The sequence below is a fragment of the Mobula birostris genome, chromosome 29, assembly GCF_030028105.1.
Source record: "Mobula birostris isolate sMobBir1 chromosome 29, sMobBir1.hap1, whole genome shotgun sequence".
Classification (NCBI taxonomy): domain Eukaryota; kingdom Metazoa; phylum Chordata; class Chondrichthyes; order Myliobatiformes; family Myliobatidae; genus Mobula; species Mobula birostris.
This window is the reverse complement of record NC_092398.1, coordinates 23,255,629-23,275,280: the sequence shown is the minus strand read 5'-3', so window position 1 is coordinate 23,275,280 and position 19,652 is coordinate 23,255,629. Positions and strand designations below refer to the sequence as shown.

Here is a 19,652-nt window from a genome sequence, read left to right as displayed (position 1 = left end):
AAAGTTGAAATTACACGACCATCTGGAGCCACCCAGTCTATCCTTTGCCTCGTTTTTGACAGGCGTGTGAAGTTCAGGCATTTTCCATTTTGAATCAATCCTGAAAATTTAAGCTTGTTCCAACCAGTGATTCCACAAGACCACAAGACGTAAGAGCAGGGTTAGGCCATTCAGCCCATCGAGCCGGCTCTGGAACTTGATCATGGATGATCTATTTCCCCCTAACCCCATTACTCCTAACTTGTCCCTGTAAACTTTCACGCCTGACCAGGCCTTCCCAAATTCCATAGAGTCACCACCCTCTGGCTAAAGAAATTCCTCTCTGTTCTAAATGGATGTCTCTCTATTCTGAGGTTGTGCCCGCTGGTCCTAGACTCACCCTATGATAGAAACATCTCCACGTCCATTCTAAGTCCTGCCAAATCGCAAGACGCCTTCCATCTCACCCGAGGGACTTGCCTAATACAAGCTCAGCCAACTTCCTCCAATACTACAGTTGCCCCTGGTAACGGAACAACAGATCTCTATGGCAACTCACGGATATTCCCTTTGACCTACTCACTCTTCCAACCACATCTTCGGCAACCTAAAACCACTAATTTAATTAATCCCTCTTTCTCCATTCTCACAAAGGATTCTTAACTTAAAACATTCACCGTTAGCCATGGTTCTGCCATGAAGCAATTGTTGGCTTCTCAAGTGTCTGCATATTATTACAATATCACAAAATAGACTGCAAATTTCAGATTTATACTCAGCACCTACTTTACTAGAGACACCTATACACTTGCTCCTCAATGCAAATATCTAATCAGCCAATCATGTGGCAACAACTCAATGCACAAAAGCACGCAGGCATGGTCAAGAGGCTCAACTGTTGTTCAGACCAAACATAAGAATGGGGAAGAAACGTGATCTAAGTGACTTTGACCGTGGAATGATTGTTGGTGATTTGAGCATCTCAGAAACTGCTGATCTCTTGGGATTGTCACGCACAACAGTCTCAAGAGCAGACGTTTCCAGTCTGAGGTCCACAAACCCCTTGTTTAATGGTATTGGTCTATGGCAAAAAGGTTGGGGACCCCTGCTCTAGAGTTTACAGGGAATGGTGCGAGAAACAGGAAACATCCAGTGAGCAGCAGTTCTGTGGGTGAAAACACCTTGCTAATGTTCAGAGGAAAATGGCCAGACTGCTTCAGTTGACAGGGTAGCCACACATTACAACAGAAGAGCATCTCTGAATGCACAACACGTTGAACCTTGAAATGGATGGGTTACAGCAGCAGAAGATCATAAACATATATGCAGTGGCTACTTTATTAGGTACAGGAGATAAGTACAAAGTGTAAATGTGTGTTATAACCAATATAATGTTCCCTAATCCATACCACAAGGTTGAACTGTGACTTCCTGAACGAAATTGCACAATCTGAGTCACGACCTCAGTACAGTATCACTGTGACTTTGCACTACAATAGATTAAAATATTTTCCCCCCCATTCTAAATGTGCTAACGCTGGTTAACAACACACATGAAATGTTGGAGGGACTCATCAGGTCAGGCAGCATCTATGGAGCAGAATAAACAGCCGATATCTCGGATCTGATGAAGGATCTCGGCACCAAACGGCGACTGTTTATTTCCCTCCATAGATGCTGCCTAACTCCACCATGGACGGTCCCGAGCCAGGCTGCAAAAGGAGCAGGGTTGGGCATTATGGTTACCAGTTCTACCAGGTAAATGCTCAGATCTATAGAAACGCCAACAGAATCTCCACAGACATCCCTGGGAGAGGAAGGATCTTCGAAGATGGGCTTCACCTGGGGACAACTTGAAAGACTGGCCCTGGACAGAGGACTCTGGCAAGATGCTGTTGGTGGCCTTTGCCCTAGTCAGGGTAATGGGCTAAGTATAAATGCTGCCTGACTTGCTGAGTTCCTCAAGCATTTTGTGAGTTCCTCAAGATTTCCAGCATCTGGACAATCTAATTTTGACACGTCAAGTTTAGTGGGAAGGTCACAGAGGAGATACAAATCTTATATTGCTTATTCTAATATTCCTGAGAATCATGGCTGGGGGACCAACGGGACGCATGGCACAGAAACAGTCCCTTTGGCCCGACTGATCTATGCTGACCAAGATAATCAATGACGCACACCAAGCAACACACACAAATTGGTGGAGGAACTCAGCAACTTAGCCAACGTCAAGGGAGGGGAATGAATCTTGGGCCCGAAACACCAGCTGCTTATTCCTCTCCACACTGTGCAACAGTCTTGAGCACATATATATGGCTAGGGTGCCCAAGACTTTTGCACAGTACTGTATTTGTCAACGTGGAGCAGAGAGCAAGTTTGTAAAGAGTAGTTTGTCATTTTTATACCTTTTAAAAAAACTATTTCCATGAGCCTTCAGCAAATTGGTGCAGCCGCTTCATTGGGCCAAAATGCATTGGTCCCAAAGTGTCCCAATTAACTGGAATCCACAGTATAATGAAAATATAATAATTTTCATTATGGGAAAATTCATATTTTACTTCATTATAGAAAGGATGTGGAAGCTATAGAGAGGATGCAGAGGAGATTTACCAGGATGCTGCCTGGGTTAGAGTCTTCTAAGGAAAGGGTGAGAGAGTTAGGACTTTTCTCTTTGGAGTAAAGGAAGATGAGAGATGACTTGATAGAGGTGTACAAGATGATACGAGGCACAGATCGAGTGGGCAACCAGGGACTCCCCCCCAACCCCCCCCCCCCCACCACAGTGGATATGGTTAATCATCATTATCTGCATCTAGGTGAGCATGTTCTTGACCATGATTTTTCTTGGCAATTTTTACTACAGAAATGGTTTGCCATTTCCTTCCGGGCAGCATCTTTACAAGATGGGTGACCCCAGCCGTTATCAATACTCTTCAGAGATTGTTTGGCTGGTGCCAGCAGTCGTATATTCAGGACTTTGATATGCACCAGCCGCTCCCATGGATTCATGTGACCCTGATCAGAGACTAAGCAGGTACTACACCTTGCCCAAGGGTGACCTGCAGGTCAGCAGAGGGAAGGAGCGCCTCACACATCCTTTTGTAGAGGCGCATCTCCACCCTGCCACCCAGGAGGTGATAGAGGTGTATATAGGCATCCGCTAGTCTCATGAGACCATGGATTTGCGCCTTGGAAGGTTTCCAGGGCGCAGGCCTGGGCAAGGTTGTATGGAAGTCTGGCAGTTGCCCATGCTGCAAGTCTCCCCTCTCCACGACACCGATCTTGTCCATTAGGACCCATACAGCTTGGCACCGGTGTCGTCGCAGAGCAATGTGTGGTTAAGTGCCTTGCTCAGGGACACAACACGCTGCCTCAGCCAGGGCTTGAACTAGCGACCCTCAGAGGTGTATAAGATTACAAAAAAGGCATAGAAAGAGTGGACAGGTAGCGTCTTTTTTCCCAAAAAGGTCATGGACCATACCAGAGAATATCCTTTTAAGGTGAGTCAAGGAACATATTGGGAGAGATGTCAGAGGTAGTTTCTTGTTCCCCCAGTACGGAGAGTGGCAAGTGTATGGTACGCCCTGCCATAGGTGGCAGAGGCCGATATATTAAGAACATTTAAGAGACACTTAGGCATGCGGATCAAAGAAAAATGGAGGGCTAAGTGGGAGTGAAGGGTTAGATTGACTTTGGAGCAGGTTAAAAGGTCAGCACAACAGTGGGCTGAAGGGCCTGTACTGTACAGATCTATGTTCTAGTGTTTGTGGTCTGTGGATCAGTGCTGGAATTCCACACAAGATTTTCTGCTCTTCCCTCTACTCTCTGGTGAATACCCAATCCTGGAATGAAGCCAAGGACCAGTCTGGCTTTGCCGACACCAGCAACAACACTGCATTGAGAGCTCCACATGAAGTTTCCCCTAGGGCAGCCTTTCTCCTGCACCTTGGTCCCAGAGGGGGGTGGTGTGAAGGTAAGCCAGAATTTGGCCTTCCCAGGCACTGTGCACTAACTCATCCAAGCTGTCTACTTTAGCTGGTCTCATTTGCCTGGATTTGACCCGTATCCTCATCAAGGGTGGGTTCCCAACCTGGGGAACATGAACCCCTTGCTTAATGGCATTGGTCCATGGCATAAAAAAGGTTGGGAACCCCTTTTCTAAAGACTTTCTATCCATGTGAAAGGGTTAATGTATAAGGAGCGTTTGATGCCTCTGGGCCATAGTGAGGTTTTTCCACATAACAGGAGAACCAAAATTGGGCACAATACCCCCCAACCACATTCTCATCACCACTGAGATTCTGCCAACAACAGTGGTGTCATCAGCGTGCTTGTAGAAGATTTCTGTACTTGGGAGTATTGTAAGCAGTTTTATTTAAGAAAGGATGTGCTGGCCTGGAGACAGGGTCTAGAGCAGGGTCACGACTATGATGCCAGGAATGAAAGGGTTAAAAGTATGAGGAGCATTTGATGGCTCTGGGCCTGTACTTACTGGAGTCCAGAAGAATGAGGGCTTTCATTGAAATCTATTGAATATTTAAAGGCCTGGATGCAGTGAATGTAGAGAGGATGTTTCCAATACTTGGGGGGGGGGGGAGTCTAAGATCAGTGGGTAGATTCAGAAAAGGGAGGGGGGGGGCATCCATTTAAAACAAAGATGAGGAGGAATTTGTTCAGCCAGAAGGTGGTGAATATGTGGAGTTCATTGCCACAGTCAGCTGCAGAGGTGAAGTCACTGGGTATATTTAAAGCAGTGGTTGATAGGTTCCTGATTAGTCAGGGTGTCAAAGGTTACGGGGAGAAGGCAGAAGAATGCGGTTGAGAGGGATAATAAATCAGACATTGTGAAACGACACAGCAGACTCAGCAAGGGTGACCTAATTCTGCTCCTGTCTTTTTTGGGTTAAGAATTGAGGAAACAGAGGTGAGGGGAAATTTCTTTAGCCGGAGGGTAGAGGAACCTTGCCAATTCATTATCACAAATGGCTGTAGAGGCAAAGTCACTGGGTATATTTAAAGCAGAGGCTCTTCATTGGTAAGGGTGTCAAAGGTTACAGGGAGAAGGCAAGAGACAGGGAGAGAGATAATAAATCAGCCATGACAGAATTTCAGAGCAGACTCGACGGGCTGAATGGCCTAATTCCACTCCTACGTCTTAATGGCCTTACCCATCCAAATGTCAGTTAAATACTGTACTTCTGCCTGCCTTTACCACTTCCTCTGGGAGCTCGCTTCATATACCCATCACCTTTGGAGTGGAAAAATAGTTGTCAGAGTGGTTGAGACTATGTGTCCTAAGACTTTGACACAGGACCGAATTTGTCAACGTGGAGCGGGAGTGTCAGAGGTGCAGCGGGGTGGGGGGAGATGGTGGCGCAGACCCAGCATGGAGACACTAAGCTAGGTCACTTGATTTCGAACAATTGGTTTATTTAATACTCTGGTGCTTCTGCTCACTCTCCCCTCTCTTCCCAACCACTAGGGACATTTCAGAGACTCTGGGACAGGCACACGGGTGAAAGAAAAAATGGAGGGCTATGTGAGAAGGAAAGGTTAGAATTATCTTGGAGGAGGTTAAAAGGTCGGCACAACATCATGGGCTGTAGGCGCTATCCCGCTCTAAGTAGCCTGTGGATCTGTGCTGAAATTCTGCATGAGATTTCCTGCTCTTCCCTCTATGTTTCGGTGAATACCCAATCCTGGAATGAAGCCAGGGACCCAACTGGTGCACTGTCACTTTGCCAACCCCAGCAGCAACACAGCACACACAGCTTCCTCAGGGGCAGCCAGCCTCCTGTATCTTGGTCGCAGGTGTGGTGGGGGACGAGTTAACACACTATTCGGCCTTTCTACTGAGGGAAGGAACAGGAGCAAGGTCAGAAGCTGGAGTTGAGGAAGTAGGTTGCACAGACATAAAGGCAGGCTTCAAGAAAGGCAAAATTGAAACGGGACAAAAATCACTGTGCCTAAACACACACAAGATTTACAAGGTACGTGTCTATACAGGAGGTGTATGTGCCATGGAATTATGCCTTGGCGAACACGCACCGTACACCAACTCATCCAGGCTGCTTACTTTAGCTGGTCTCACTTGCCTGGATTTGGCCTTCTGAAGGAGGGGTTCTCTACCTGGGGTCCAAAGACCCCTTGCTTAATGGCATTGGTCTTTGCTGCTGTTTAGGGCAGCAATGAAAATCCTCCATCCCTGGCAATGTTCACTGTGCCAGTAGCTTCTCGGTTTTCACTACTGTCAGTCATGCAAGGCCAGGGTGGAGACTCAGGAATACCGATGCACTGTGCTGTAGTTTCTATGGTTCTAAGATACTTCACTGATATTTCCGTAACAATTTTGTTTGACCAGTCAGGATTGTTAGCACTGAGCCGAGACCCCAAACCTGGAGGACCAGTGGACCAATCTAGGGGTGACCCTACCAGGAGCCAAAGAATAAAGCCCTGACTCCAGCCTGGTCATTGAGGCACGCAAGCCCTTAAACCCTACAACAAGGTTGTGGTCTTCTTGCAGGCTCCCTATCCATGTGAAAGGGTTAATATATGAGGAGTGTTTGATGGCTCTGGGCCATGTTGACCATAGCAGGGCAAACAAAACTGAGCCCAATACTCCTAGGGTGGTCTTATCAACCTCCCAAACGCTTTCTCGTGGTCATTTGGGATTCCACCAACAACATCAGTATATTTGTGGACGGCACCTACACTTGGAGCATCGTGAGCAGTTTTATCCAAGAAATGATGTGCTAGCATTGGAGAGGGTCCAAAGGAAGTTCGCGAGAATGAACGCGGGAATGACAGGTTAATGGACAAGGTGTGTTTCATGGCTCTGGGACTAGAGTTTAGAAAAATGACATGGGCAGGGGAACCTGATTGAAATCTTTCAAACACTGGAAGGCCTGGATAGAATGGGTGTGGAGAGGATGTTTCCTATCGTGGGGTGTGTTGGACCAGAGGACACAGCCATGGAATAGAACGCCCCTTTAGGTGAGGAGGAATCACTTTAGCAAAACAGTAGCAAATCTTGTGGAATTCATTGCCACAGATGGTTGTGGAGGCCAAGTCATTGGGTATATAAGTTCTTGATTAGTAAGAGCATCAAAGGTCATGGGGAAAAGGCAGAAGAATGGGAAAATAAATCAGTCATGATGGAATGGCAGAGGGAACTTGGGGACTGTGCACAGTTCCTTCCAGTGTGAGAGGAAGATGGGAACTTTGCATTGTGTTTCTGGCGGGAGAGGGAGATGGGAACTGTGCACGGTGCTCCAGGTGGAAGAGGGAGACGGGAAGGCAGGAGAATGGGGATGAGAGGGAAAATAAACCAGCCATTATGGAACAGCAAAGCAGACTCAACGGAGTGAATGATCCAAATCTGCTCCTGCACCTTACCTGCCCAAATGTCTGCTAAACATAGCAAATGTACCTCCCTTTACCACTTCCTCTGGGAGCTCATGTCACATACCTACCACTCTTGATGTGGAAAAAAGCTGTCAGAGGAAGCGGTTGAGGTAGATACAGAACAAGTCAGGTTTATTGTCACTGGCGTATGGTACTGTGAAAAGGTCTCGGGCCCAAATACTGTAGTTAGGGTGCCCAACACTTTAGCATGGTACTGTATGTCAACCTAGAGCAGACAGTTGGGTTTCTAAATGCGGTGGGAGCAAAAGCTGTCGGGAACGACGGGGGTGGAGCGTCGCAGGAGGGGTGTGGGACAGGTGGCAGAGAAGGAGCGCCAGGGGTGGGGAGAGGTGCATGCACAAACAGCCCTGAGACACCAGGCAAGGTCATTCATTCCAAACAATTGGTTTATTGATTATTACAGAATGTCTCTCTGGTGCTTCCTGCTCCCTTCCCCTTTTCCCAGCCATGGTTCCCCTCTCCCTGCTCCCTTCCCACTCTCAGTCCACAATAGAGACCCATATCTCAATCAGGTTTATCATAACTCAACTGTTATGAAATTTGTTTTTTTTTGCAGCAGTACAGTGCAATATACAAAATTTCTATAGCACTGTGCAAAAGTCTTAGGCACCTTAGCTATATATATGTTGTGCCTAAGATCTTTTTAAACAGTATTGTTTGTTAGGAAAATTGTCATCTTGCGGCAACAATGCATAAAAATTACTGTAAATCACATATACATATATACACACACACATATACATATATACGAGATAGTGCTCAGAAATCTGATGGCAGAGGGGACGATGTTGCTCCTAAAATTCTAAGTGTGTTTTCAACCTCCTGTACCTTTTCCCAAGAGGCCTCATTGTTAGATGCCAGCTTCCTCAGGCACCGCTTTTTGGGTGGGGAAGGGTTGTGCCCGCGATTAAGCTGGCTGAGGTTACAACCCAGTGAACCTTTTCTCCCGATCACATGCATATGGCCCCTCCGTACCAGACGATGACGTAGCCAGTTAAAATGCTCGAGTTGTTGGTGGTATATCAAATTCCGTCAAACTCCTAATGAAATATAACCGCTGGCATGCCTTCTTCATATTTGTATCAATATGTTTGGCCCAGGATGGATCTTCTGAGGTTTTGATGCTAATTGACTACTACCATCGTGGAGGAGGTACAGAAGCCTGAAGACCCAAACTCAATGATTCAGGACCAGCTTCTCCATCAGATTTCTGAATAGTCTGTGAACACTTTACACCTTATTATTCTTGCAGTTTTGCCTGTAACTTATGGTAATTTTATCTACTTGTACTGTACTTCTACCCCCAAACAATGAATCCCACGCCATTAGAACTCCGTGATAGCAAATCTGAACTGCACCGTGGATGGCCCCGAGCCTGGATGCGAAAGGAGGAGGGCTGGGCACATGGTTTGCAATTCTATCTACCTACACCAACAGAAGCTCCATAGAACTCATCCTTGGGACAGGAAGGATTTGAAGGAGGACCTCATTGAAACCTAGTGTAGGGAAGTGTATGGTCATGCATTTTGGTAGAAGAAATAAAAACGTATTTTGTAAACAGGGAGGAAAACTAAAAGGGACTTGGGAGTCCTCGTGCAGGATGCTTTAAAGGCCAACGTGTAGATTGAGTCAATGAGGACTGCAAACTAAAAGCAAGGATGTAATGCTGAGGCTTCATAAGGTATTGGTCAGACCGAGCTTGGAGAGTGGTGAGCAGCTTTGGTCCTGTTATCTAAGAAAATATGTGCTGGCATATTCGCGAGAATGATTCTGGGAATGATCCGGGCAGCGAGAGAAATAGATCAGCTATGATGAAATGGTGGAGCAGCTTCGATGGGCATAATGGATTAATTCTGCTCCTCTATCATGTGGTCACATGAAAGAATTGTCATATGAGTAGCGATTGAAGGCTCAGGGTCTGTACTCACTGGAATTCAGAGGAATGAAGGAGGAGGGGTTGGAATCTCATTGAAACCTATCAAACGTTGAAAGGCCTTGATAGAGAGGATGTTTCCTATAGCAGCAGAGTCTAAAACTAGAGGACACAGCCTCAGAATAGAAGGGCATCACTTAGAATGGAGATGAGGAGGAATTTCTTTAGCCAGAGAGTGGTGAATCTGTGGGATTCATTACCACAAACGGCTGTGGAAGCCAAGTCATAGGGTATATAACTCACTGATAGCAAATCTGAACTCCGCCATGGACATGGACAGTACCAAGCCCGGCAGGAGGAGGGTTGGGCACGGGGCTAACAAACCCGTCCCATAAAAACCCAGGGCTACAGAAACGCCTACAGAAGCTCCAAAGACCTCATCCCTGGGAGAGAAAGGATCTTCACCTCGAAGATTATGATGTTACGTGGTGAAAGGCACAAATTCGCGGAAGCCACAGGGCTGATCAACCTCTTACCATCTGAGTGATGATAAACCTGACTCTGTTTATGGTCTCTACTGTGCACAGAGAGTGGGAAGGGGCCAGGGAGAGGTGAAGCCCATGCTGACGTAGGGGTGATGAGCTACAATACATAAACTAAGACAATAAAAGCATTACTGTCAACTCTTTGATGCCCCAGCTGATGATAAGACCATCAGACATAGGAGCAGAATTAGACCATTTGGGCCATAGAGGCTGCTCTGCCATTCCATCATGGCTGATCCTTTTTTTTCCATCCTCAGCCCCGCTCCCAGGCCTTCCCCCCTTAACCTTTGATGCAGTGTCCAATCGAGAACCGATCAAGCTCTGCCTGAAATACACGCAATGACTTGGCCTCCACAGCTGCCTGTGGTAATAAATCTGACATCCACCACCCTCTGGCTAAAGAAATTTCTCCGCATCTGTTTTAAATAGATGTCCCTCTATGGTGAGGCTGTGCTCTCTTGTCGTAGACTCCCCAACCATGGGCAACATCCTTTCCACACCTTCTCTGTCTAGGCCTTTCAGCATTCGAAAGGTTTCAATGAGATCCTTCCCCTCATTCTTCGAAATTCCAGTGAGTACAGAACCAGAGCCATCAAATGTTCCTCGTATGATAACCCTTTCATTTCTGGAATCTCCCTGTGAACCTCCTCTGGAGTCTTGTGTTAGGGAAGATAGTGATATGGGCCCTGTTCTAGGAACACAATACTCCTTCCATGACTGTCCACACTTCTCACTGAGGGGATGGGCTACACCAGGGGGACAACTTGAAAGACTGGTCCGGGACAGAGGACTCTGGCAAACTGCTGTCGGCAGCCTCAGCCCCAGAAGGGGTGATGGGCTCAAGAAAGCTAACAAATACCATCCAACCAACATTTAAAAGACACTTGAACAGGTACACGAATAGGAAAGGTTTGGAACAAGGGTTCCCATCCTCTTTTAGGCCATGGGCCAATACCTTTAAGCAACGGGGTCCTTGCACCCCAGGTTTTGAGAGATGCAGGCCAAACACAAATGGGACTAGCTTGAATATGGCATCTTGGTCAGTAGTGATATGTTGGGCTGAAGGGCCTGTTTCCATGCTGAGTGACTGGGGGATGGGGGAGGCTTTCAGGAGCTTCGAGGAGTTGTGGTAAGGCAAACATCCAGGCAAGAATAGACTGTAGAGAAGTGCAGATAGGACAGGAAAGAAAGGTCTTTAAAGAGCAGAGCTTCCCTTTGCATAGCAGTTTCTCAGAATCATTTCAAGATAAAACTATAATGAAAGGATGCAAACACAGACACCAACTAGGGGACAATTGGTTTACTAACTTCGAGCATCATTGGTTGTCAACTTGCAGTTTCTAATGACTTGGCACCTATACTGTGAATGGTGACTGATCTTGCAAGTAAGGAATTCAAACATACAGTTTACTGTGACGGACTGGGCTGTATTATCCACCACATCCAAGCATCATCGGTTGTCAGCTTGAGGTTTCCACTGACTGTTAATACCAATATTTTGAAGCTGCTCCGAAGAGGCTCATCCTTACCCTTGGCCATTAGGCCCTATCATGAGTCAACCTACAGCCGAGGAAGTGATGACCCCCTCCTGTTAGACTGAGTTAATTTATTTTTTATTCTTTCATACTTCTCTTCTAATATTTGTATATCTGTGCACTTGTAATGCTACTGTGACACTGATATCTCCCTTGGCATCAATAAAGTATCTATCTACCTAAGATGTGCTGGGACACATCATCAGCGATGTAACCTGGGGTCACCGGGTGCTCCAGGTCTTTGAACATCAGACACCCTCACCTGGGCGACCCAGCCAGCTTGTGTCCAGCGCTCCTCTTGATCCACAGCCATTTGGAGGCGAGACGGTCTTTCCAGTCCCCGTAATGGCAAGGAAGAGAGCAGGTTCTGCTGAGTGAGCAGCCCAGCAAAACCTCTGCACCCCACCTGTAAAGGCTCACATCACACCCTCAATCCCCGTCTCTGGCACTGCTCTACCACACAGGTCCCCAACCTTTTTTGCACCGCGGACCGGTTTAATATTGACGATATTCTTGCCGACCGGCCGGCCGGTGGGGGGGTGGGAGCAGTGGTGTTCAAGTAGGGTTAAACTCACCTCAACATGTCTTTTACAGTTAGGGTTGCCAACTTTCTCACTTCCAAATAAGGGACAAAAGTAGCAGTCAAATACGAGACACTTGGGTTTACCCCGAGAAAGACTACCGTGACCATGACGCCTTGCGCGGGCACCTCTGTGCGCATGTGCGTATGTGCCGATTTTTTCCCCACAAATCGGTTTTGGCTTAATCTTCCCGACTATAATGTACATACATTATTTCTACTTTATATAGGCTGTGTATTTATCATATCATTCCGGCTTTTACTATATATTAGTGATATTTTAGGTTTTACGTGTTATTTGGTATGATTTGTTAGGTTATTTTTTGGGTCTGGGAACGCTGAAAAATTTTTCCCATATAAATTAATGGTAATTGCTTCTTCACTTTACGCCATTTCGGCACGAAAGGTTTCATAGGAACGCTCTACCTTAGCGGGGGAAATACAGGACAAGGGTGGTCCTGTATGGGACAAACCAATTTAGCCCAATATACGGGATGTCCCGGCAAATACGAGACAGTTGGCAACCCTATGTTCAACCCTATGTGCATGACAGGGGATGAGGAAAGGTGCTGCTGACTCATGGTTTCCTCACGGCCCGCTAGCACATGCTCTGCGGCCCGGTGGTTGGGGACCGCTGATCCACCAGGTCCTTCTAATTGACATTCTTACGCTATGAATTACAGTTCTTACAGCTCAATCACTGTACATTTGAATTCCTTACTATCAAGATCAATCGCCATTCACAGTAGAAGCAACAAGCTAACAACCGACGATACCTCGAAGTCAGTAAAACCATTGCCCCTTAGTTGCTGTGTGTGTCTTGCATCCTTTCTTTCACCTCATCTCAAATTGATCTGTCCAATAAGGAATCTGAACATACACAAGGCCACCACTTTGTCAATATCTGTAACGGCTAGACAGTTTTGTATAAAAATGACATTTCTCTGTCCAGACTTCAGACCAGTGTGGGTGACAGAGGCCATGCTGGTCTCCTAGCGCACGAGTAAAATAAAGTATGTTTGAGGAGTGACAGCTTTCAGAGTCCAGATCACGTAATGATGTGTTTCTGGTTCTTGGTCGCTCCTTTTTTTTTTTGCTATTTTGTGCGATTTTAATCCAGGATTTTGAAGATAATGAACAGCACAGCGCTGGGTTGGGTTGAACTGAGCTGGACCGAGTATACCCAGACCCTTTCGATGACTCTGGTAATTTTGTGTTTTATATTCTGCATTCTTGTCCCTTTTTTTTTGCCATTTGGGGAGTTTGATTTTTTTTTTAAAATGGGTTCCATGGTGCTTCTTTGTTGTGTGAATCTCAGGGTTGCGTACTGCATATATACACTTTGAAAATAAATGTACTTCGAATCTTTGATCTGCTACGACGTTCACCAAGGGATATTTGACTAACCTTTCAGTGATGGGCTGGCTTTTCAATGTGTAGTAACTCTCCGAACTTTTGGGATACAGCAGCTCAGCGATGTCGATGTCAGCAACAATCCCCGACTCTGGCTGCACCGAGTTCACACTGCAAGAGGAAGAGAGCGGGAAAATATTGTTGAGTACAAGAGCCAGGAAGCCGTGTAAAACCTTGGTGAGGCTGCATGCACTTGGGTTGCCCGACTATAGGAGGGATGTTGAGGTTTTGGAGAGGGTGCAGAAGAGGTTTACCAGGATGCTGTCTGGCTCAGAGGGTTCGTGTAATGAGAGCCTGGAGAAACTTGGGCTGTTTTCTCTGGAGCACCAGAGACTGAGAGGAGATCTGATAAGAGGATTACAAGATTATGAGAGGCTTCGATAAAGTGGATAGACAACAAGTTTCCCTGGATTGAAATGTCTAATACCAGAGGGCATTCATTGAAGGTGAATGAGGGGAGGTTCGAGGGGGGGTGTGAGGGGCAAGTTTCTTCTTTTACTCAGAGTCATGGATGCCTGGACTGCACTGCCTGGTATGGTGGTGGAGGCAAATACATTATAGAGGTTTTGTAGAGATAGGCACATGGATATAAGGAAGGTGGGGGGATATGGCCATGGTGTAGATAGGAGATATTAGCACTTGAGTGTTTTCGATTTGCTTTTTAGCTTTGTAGGTTGAACGACTTGTTCCTGCGCTGTACTCTTCTACGTTCTGTGTATTGCTTTCTTTTCAAGTCTTTCCCATTAGAGGGAGGATGCGTGCAGAAGATTCTCACCAAGATGCTGCCTAGATTAGACTGCAAGCTACAAGGAGAGGTTGGATAGCCTTGAGCTGTTTTCTCCAGAATGGCAGTTCAAAAGCATACACAGACAGCCAAAACCTTTTTCACCAGCTTTACCGGCAAGGCCACATCTCGACAATTGTGTGCAGTTCTGGTCATTCCCGTTGCAGGGAGGGTGTGAGGAGTTTTGGAGAGGTCGCAGAAGAGATTCAGAGGATTCGAAGGTATGAACTATAAGGAAAGGTTGGACAAACTTGGGTTGCTGTCCCTGGAGATACACAGAGGCTTCCCTCAGTCTCCAATGCTCTGGAACGGGGGTTCCTAACCCAGACTCCTCAGTCAATGGTATAAAAAAAAAGTTTGGGAACCCCTGCTCTGGAGTTTACAGAGAATGGAGCAAGAAACAAAAATCATCCATTGAAGGGCAGCTCTGTGGGCGAAAATACCCTGTTAATCAGAGAGGTCAGAGGAGAAAGGCCAGACCAGTTCAAGTTGACAGTTAACTCAAACAACCCCACATTACAGCAGTGAATGCAGAACGCATTGAACCTTGAAGTGGATGGGCTACAGCAGCAGAAGACCGTGCCGAGTTCCACACCCGATACAGTGCCCCCTGGGTGGACCCGATGAGCCAAATGGCTTCATCCTGTGGAGACTGGGTGCAGGTGACTTGCAACAGGTTGTTACAATATGGAAAAGACCCTTTAGCCCACAATGTCTGTGCTGAACACAATGTCAAATTCATCTAAATCCCTACTGCCTGCATATGATCCGTATCCCTCCTCTTTTGTTTCTGCTACCACCACCATCCCTGACAGCACATTCCAGGCACCCACCATATTCTGTATTACGAGAACAAACTCGCCCCACATCTCATCTTTGAACTTAAAGACGCCGTGAGATTCTGCAGATGTTGGAAGCTCAGAGTAACACACGAAATGCCGGAGGAACTCAGCAGGTATATCGAAATGAACATAGTTGATGGCTCAGGGCGAGACCGTTCTTCAGGCCTGAGAAGGAAGGTGGAAGATGCCAGAATAATAAGGTGAGGTGGGGGAGAGGCTAGTTGGAAGGTGCGAGGTGAAGCCAAGTGGGTGGGAAAGGTAAAGGGCTGGAGAAAGAGAGGAAAGGAGACCATAGGAAAAGGGAACGAGGAGGGGGACCCAGAGGGAGAAAATAGACAGGTGAGAAGAAGTAAAAGGTCAGAGTGGAGAATACAGGAAGGAGGTGGGTGGATATTTGTTTACAGGAAAGACAAAATAAAAGAGGTAAAAGGTCAGAGTGGAGAATAGAGGAAGGGGGGGATATTGGGGAAGGGAGAAATCGATATTCATGCCATCAGAATGGAGGGTTCCCAGACGGAATACAGGGTGCTGCTCATCCACCCAAGGACGGCCTCAGATTGGCACAAGAGGCGGCCATGGGCCAACATGTTCCCCCTCCCACCTCGCCAAACCCTTTAAATGCATGTTCACTGGTATTTGACATTTTTACGCTAGGTGAAAGATTGTGACCATCTCTGCCTCTCCATTTTATAAATGTCTCCCAGATCTCCCCTCAACCTCCACCATTCCGGAGAAAACAACCCACATTTATCCAACCTCTCCTTGTAGCTCACGCCCTCTAATCCAGACAGCATCCTGGTGAACCTCTTCTGCACCCTCTCCAAAACACCCTCAGCCTTCCTGTAACTTGGTGACCAGACTACACACAATACTTTGTGTGGCCCGCAGAGGTTTATATACCTTACTCTTGTACTCTGTGCCCTGACTGATTAAGGCAAGCAAGCAAAGCATCTTCGTAACCACGTCATCTACTTGTGTGGCCACTTTCAAGAGGCTAGGGACTAAAGACAATCTCTGGAAGAGTATTGATAATGGCTGGGGGTCACTGCCCAGAAGGCGGCAATGGCAAACCACTACTGTAGAAAAATTTGCCAAGAACAATCATGGTCATGAAACAACTATATGTGCCCACGTCAAACAACAAGGCACATAACAAACGAACGATGGTCTTGCACCTCAAGGTCCCTCTGTACGTCAGTGCTGTTTATGCATCCTCTACCCTGCCTGTAAAATCAGTCACTGCTCTAGATTTCAGCACCTGCATACTATTGCCTCTCTCCAAACTCCCTCCCTGTCACAATAAGTACATTTCGCAATTGCCTTTCAAGAGAGCTTAGAAAAAGGAAAGGCAAAGTCATTGATAAGGGCACTCTCTCAGTGAGGATTTCTCTCCTGACCAGAGGCATCTCAGAGGTAGAGGACTGAACCTTGCAGAGTAAGCTGTTTAGGACTGAGATACAGCAGAATTTCTTCATCCAGAGTGTTATTCCTTTGGCATTCCCCAAACTACCGTGGGAGCTTCGTTTCTATGTCCACTCAGAACACAGGTCCATGGATTTCAAGATGTGGAGGAGATTGAGGGACAGGCTGGGGAGGTAGAGGACTTTGGTGAGCTGTACAGCAGGTAGTCAGGATGGTGATCAGCAGTCAGCAGGATGGTGGTCTTCTCGTCCCCTGTTCTGACCCCACTTGGGTATTTCAGCAGAAGGGCAGGATAGCCTCACCCACAAAAGCCAACTCCAGGGCAATTCCTATGCCAGGTTTCAGAACCGAGGGGTTAGGCCAGGGACCTGGTGTCTGGGGAGGAACGTAGTGGCACAGGGACACACACAATGCTGGCACAGAGGCTCACTCCCGGCACTAATGAGAAACCCATACGGAAAGGCAGCCTTGGTTCACAACGACAGGCACTGACAAATGGGGAAGTGACTAGAACAGTGACCCCAGGGCCATTGCTGGGGGGGGGGGTGGCTCCCCTCTCCATAATCCACCCGGATATCATCCGCAACCCCTTCAGACATCCACTGCACCCCCAATATCTCTCATTCCACTTGGCCCCAGAATTAACTCATCCATGCCACTTACACTCTCCCCCCCCAATCCACCTCCCCTATCATGCCCTCCTCCCCCAAATGCCCCATTCACTCCCTCTGCACCCCTTGCCTCTTTCCCTCTCATTTCATCTCCCCCTACAGCTTCAGCAGCTCCATCTCAGCCCATCATCTCCTCCACCCAATCCACCCCATTCCTTAACCCCCTTCCTCACCACCCTCACCTCTTCCCCGTCCCACTCCCTCTGCCACCTCCTCTTTCCCCCACCCCCAATGTCTCTGACCCCTTCCAATCACCGTCCCCTTTCCCCCTTCTTTCCACCCCCCCCCCCCATTTCCCAGGTCTTCCTTCTCCCCCCACTCCCCACCTTCCCGTCTCACCTCAGCAGGTTAATCAGCTCCGAACTACAGTCCACCACCACGTACAGATTCTCGGATGGGAGCCCGGGGTCGGCAGCTTTGGGACCGTCATCCGACATCTCCGCGGAGGGGGCGGGGGGCGGTGAGGACCAGGACCGGCACCGGGATCGAGGGGAGCCCCGCGGATCCAACTGGCGCCGCTCCCCAACACGCAAACCGGCCCACCGGGACAGTGGCGGCGCACCGACGGGGGCCGGCCACTCCTGAGCAGGTTTTGACCAGAGGCCCGAAACAAAACGGGGCGGAAAAACAAGTGAGTCAGCCGGCGAACCTGGGCGTGGGCCTCGTTTGACGGGAGGGAGGGGGTGTGCCGACTGCCAATAACAGGCTGACATGCGCTGACCGACAGGCGCGAAGGCCAATGGGGAATGGGCTGCGTGACAACGACGACCTGCTGCTGGCACCGGTCGGAGTGGTGATTGGGTAGAAGGAGGAAAGGGCGGGACGTCTCCTGGCCTGGAGATGGAGGAGGCGGATCCGTCTGGAAAAACAGTGTTACCACAGCTCCCCCGCCACCCCGGTCGGAGACGGAGACTGTGGGCCGTGTTCAGTCCTCCGACCCACAGGGGGCATCGCGGAACGTCCTGGCAGCAACACAGACGGGGATGGGGTGGGGACGGAGCTGAGGTGGGGGTTGGGGGGGTGAGGGTGAGGTGGGGGGGTGAGGGTGAGGTGGGGGTTGGGGGGGGTGAGGGTGAGGTGGGGGTTGGGGGGGTGAGGGTGAGGTGGGGGTTGGGGGGGTGAGGTGGGGGTTGGGGGGTGGGGTGAGGGGGTGGGGTGAGGGTGGGGGTGAGGGGGTGGGGTGAGGGTGGGGGTGAGGGGTGAGGGGGTGGGGGTGAGGTGGGGGTTGAGGGGGTGAGGTTGAGGTAGGGGTTGAAGGGGTTGGGTTTGAGGGGGGTGGGGGTTGAAGGGGAGGTGGGTTTGAGGGGGGTGGGGGTTGAAGGAGAGGTGGGTTTGAGGGGGGTGGGGGTTGAATGGGGTGGGGTTGAGGGGGGTGGGGGTTGAAGGGGGTGGGGTTGAGGGGGGTGGGGGTTGAAGGGGGGTGGGGTTGAGGGGGTGGGGTGGGGGTCGAAGGGGTTAGGTTGAGGTGGGGGTTGAAGGGGAGGTGGGGTTGATGGGGGTGGAGGTGAGGTGGGGGTTGAGGGGGTAGGGGTTGAAAGGGGTTGGGGTTGAGGTGGGGGTTGGTGAGGTAGGGGTTGAGGTGGGCGTTGGTGGGGTGGGGGTGGAGGTTGAGGTGGGGGTTGGTGGGGTGGGGTTTGAGGGGCTGGGGTTGAAGGGGGGTGGTGGTAGCAGGGTGTGGGGTTGAGGGGGGTGAGATGGGGGTGAGGTGAGGTTGGGGGTGAGGGGATGAGGTGGGGTTGAGAGCAGTGGGGTGAGGTGGGGTTGAGGGGGTGGGAGAGGGGTTTGGGTTGAGGGAGGAGAGGAAGGGAGAGGGAGGGGTTGAAGGGAGGGGAGTGAGAATAAGGTGAGGGGGCTTATGGTGGGGGGAGGTGGGGTTGGGGGTGGAATAAGGTGGGGGTTGAGGGAGGTGGGGGAGGTGGGGGTTGGGGGAGGTGGGATGGGTGGGTTTTAGGGGTAGAGGTGAGGGTGGAGGGCATGGGATTGGAGAGATGAAGGATGTAGTGGGTGGGGCAATGGCGAGGAAGGGGGAAGGGAAGGGAGGGTGAATGGAGAGGGGGCGGGAAGAAGAGGGGTGCAGGTAATGGTTCTGGGGAGGGGGAAGGGGAGGGTGGGGGAAAGGGGGTAGGGGTAGTGGAGGTTGGAAGGGGAGGTGGAGAAGAGATGGGGAGATAGAGGGAGGGCGAATGGGTGGTGGGAAGGGGAAGGGATGGGGTGAGGGAGGAAGGGGTGGGGTAGAGAGGGAAGTGGTGGGGTAGAGAGGGAAGGGGTGGTGGGAAGGGCGAAGGAGTGGGGGCAGGGGGGAAGGGTGGGAGGTGAGGGGAGGAAGGGGGTTAGTGTCTTGAGGGGGTGAGGGAGGGAAGAGTGTAGAGGTTGGGCCAAGGGGTAGAAGAAAGGGAGGGGATAGGGGTAGAGGGGTGGGTGCAGGTTGAAGGGGGTGGGGGGACGGTTGGGGGCGAGGAAGGAAGGGGTAGGGGAGAGAGGTAAGGGGTGAGGGGAGTGAGGTAAGGGGTGAGGGAGAGGGTAAAGGGTGAGGGAGAGGGGAAAGGAGTTGGGGAGAGATGGGGAGGCAAGGGGTGGGAGAGT

General features: G+C 49.3%; 1 protein-coding gene across 1 annotated transcript in view; it reads right to left on the bottom strand.

The window, feature by feature from the left end:
• The window catches only part of LOC140190237 (transcription factor E3-like), a 48,369-nt gene extending 30,620 nt beyond the window's left edge, over nucleotides 1-17,749 (bottom strand). The window contains exons 1-2 of the mRNA XM_072246799.1: nucleotides 17,409-17,749; nucleotides 13,345-13,461 (exon numbers count right to left, since the gene is read on the bottom strand). Coding sequence (XP_072102900.1) covers nucleotides 13,345-13,461; nucleotides 17,409-17,506 — 215 coding nt within the window. The 5' untranslated portion in view covers nucleotides 17,507-17,749. The remainder of the gene's footprint in view (nucleotides 1-13,344; nucleotides 13,462-17,408) is intronic.
• Between the last annotated feature and the right edge of the window lie 1,903 nt (nucleotides 17,750-19,652).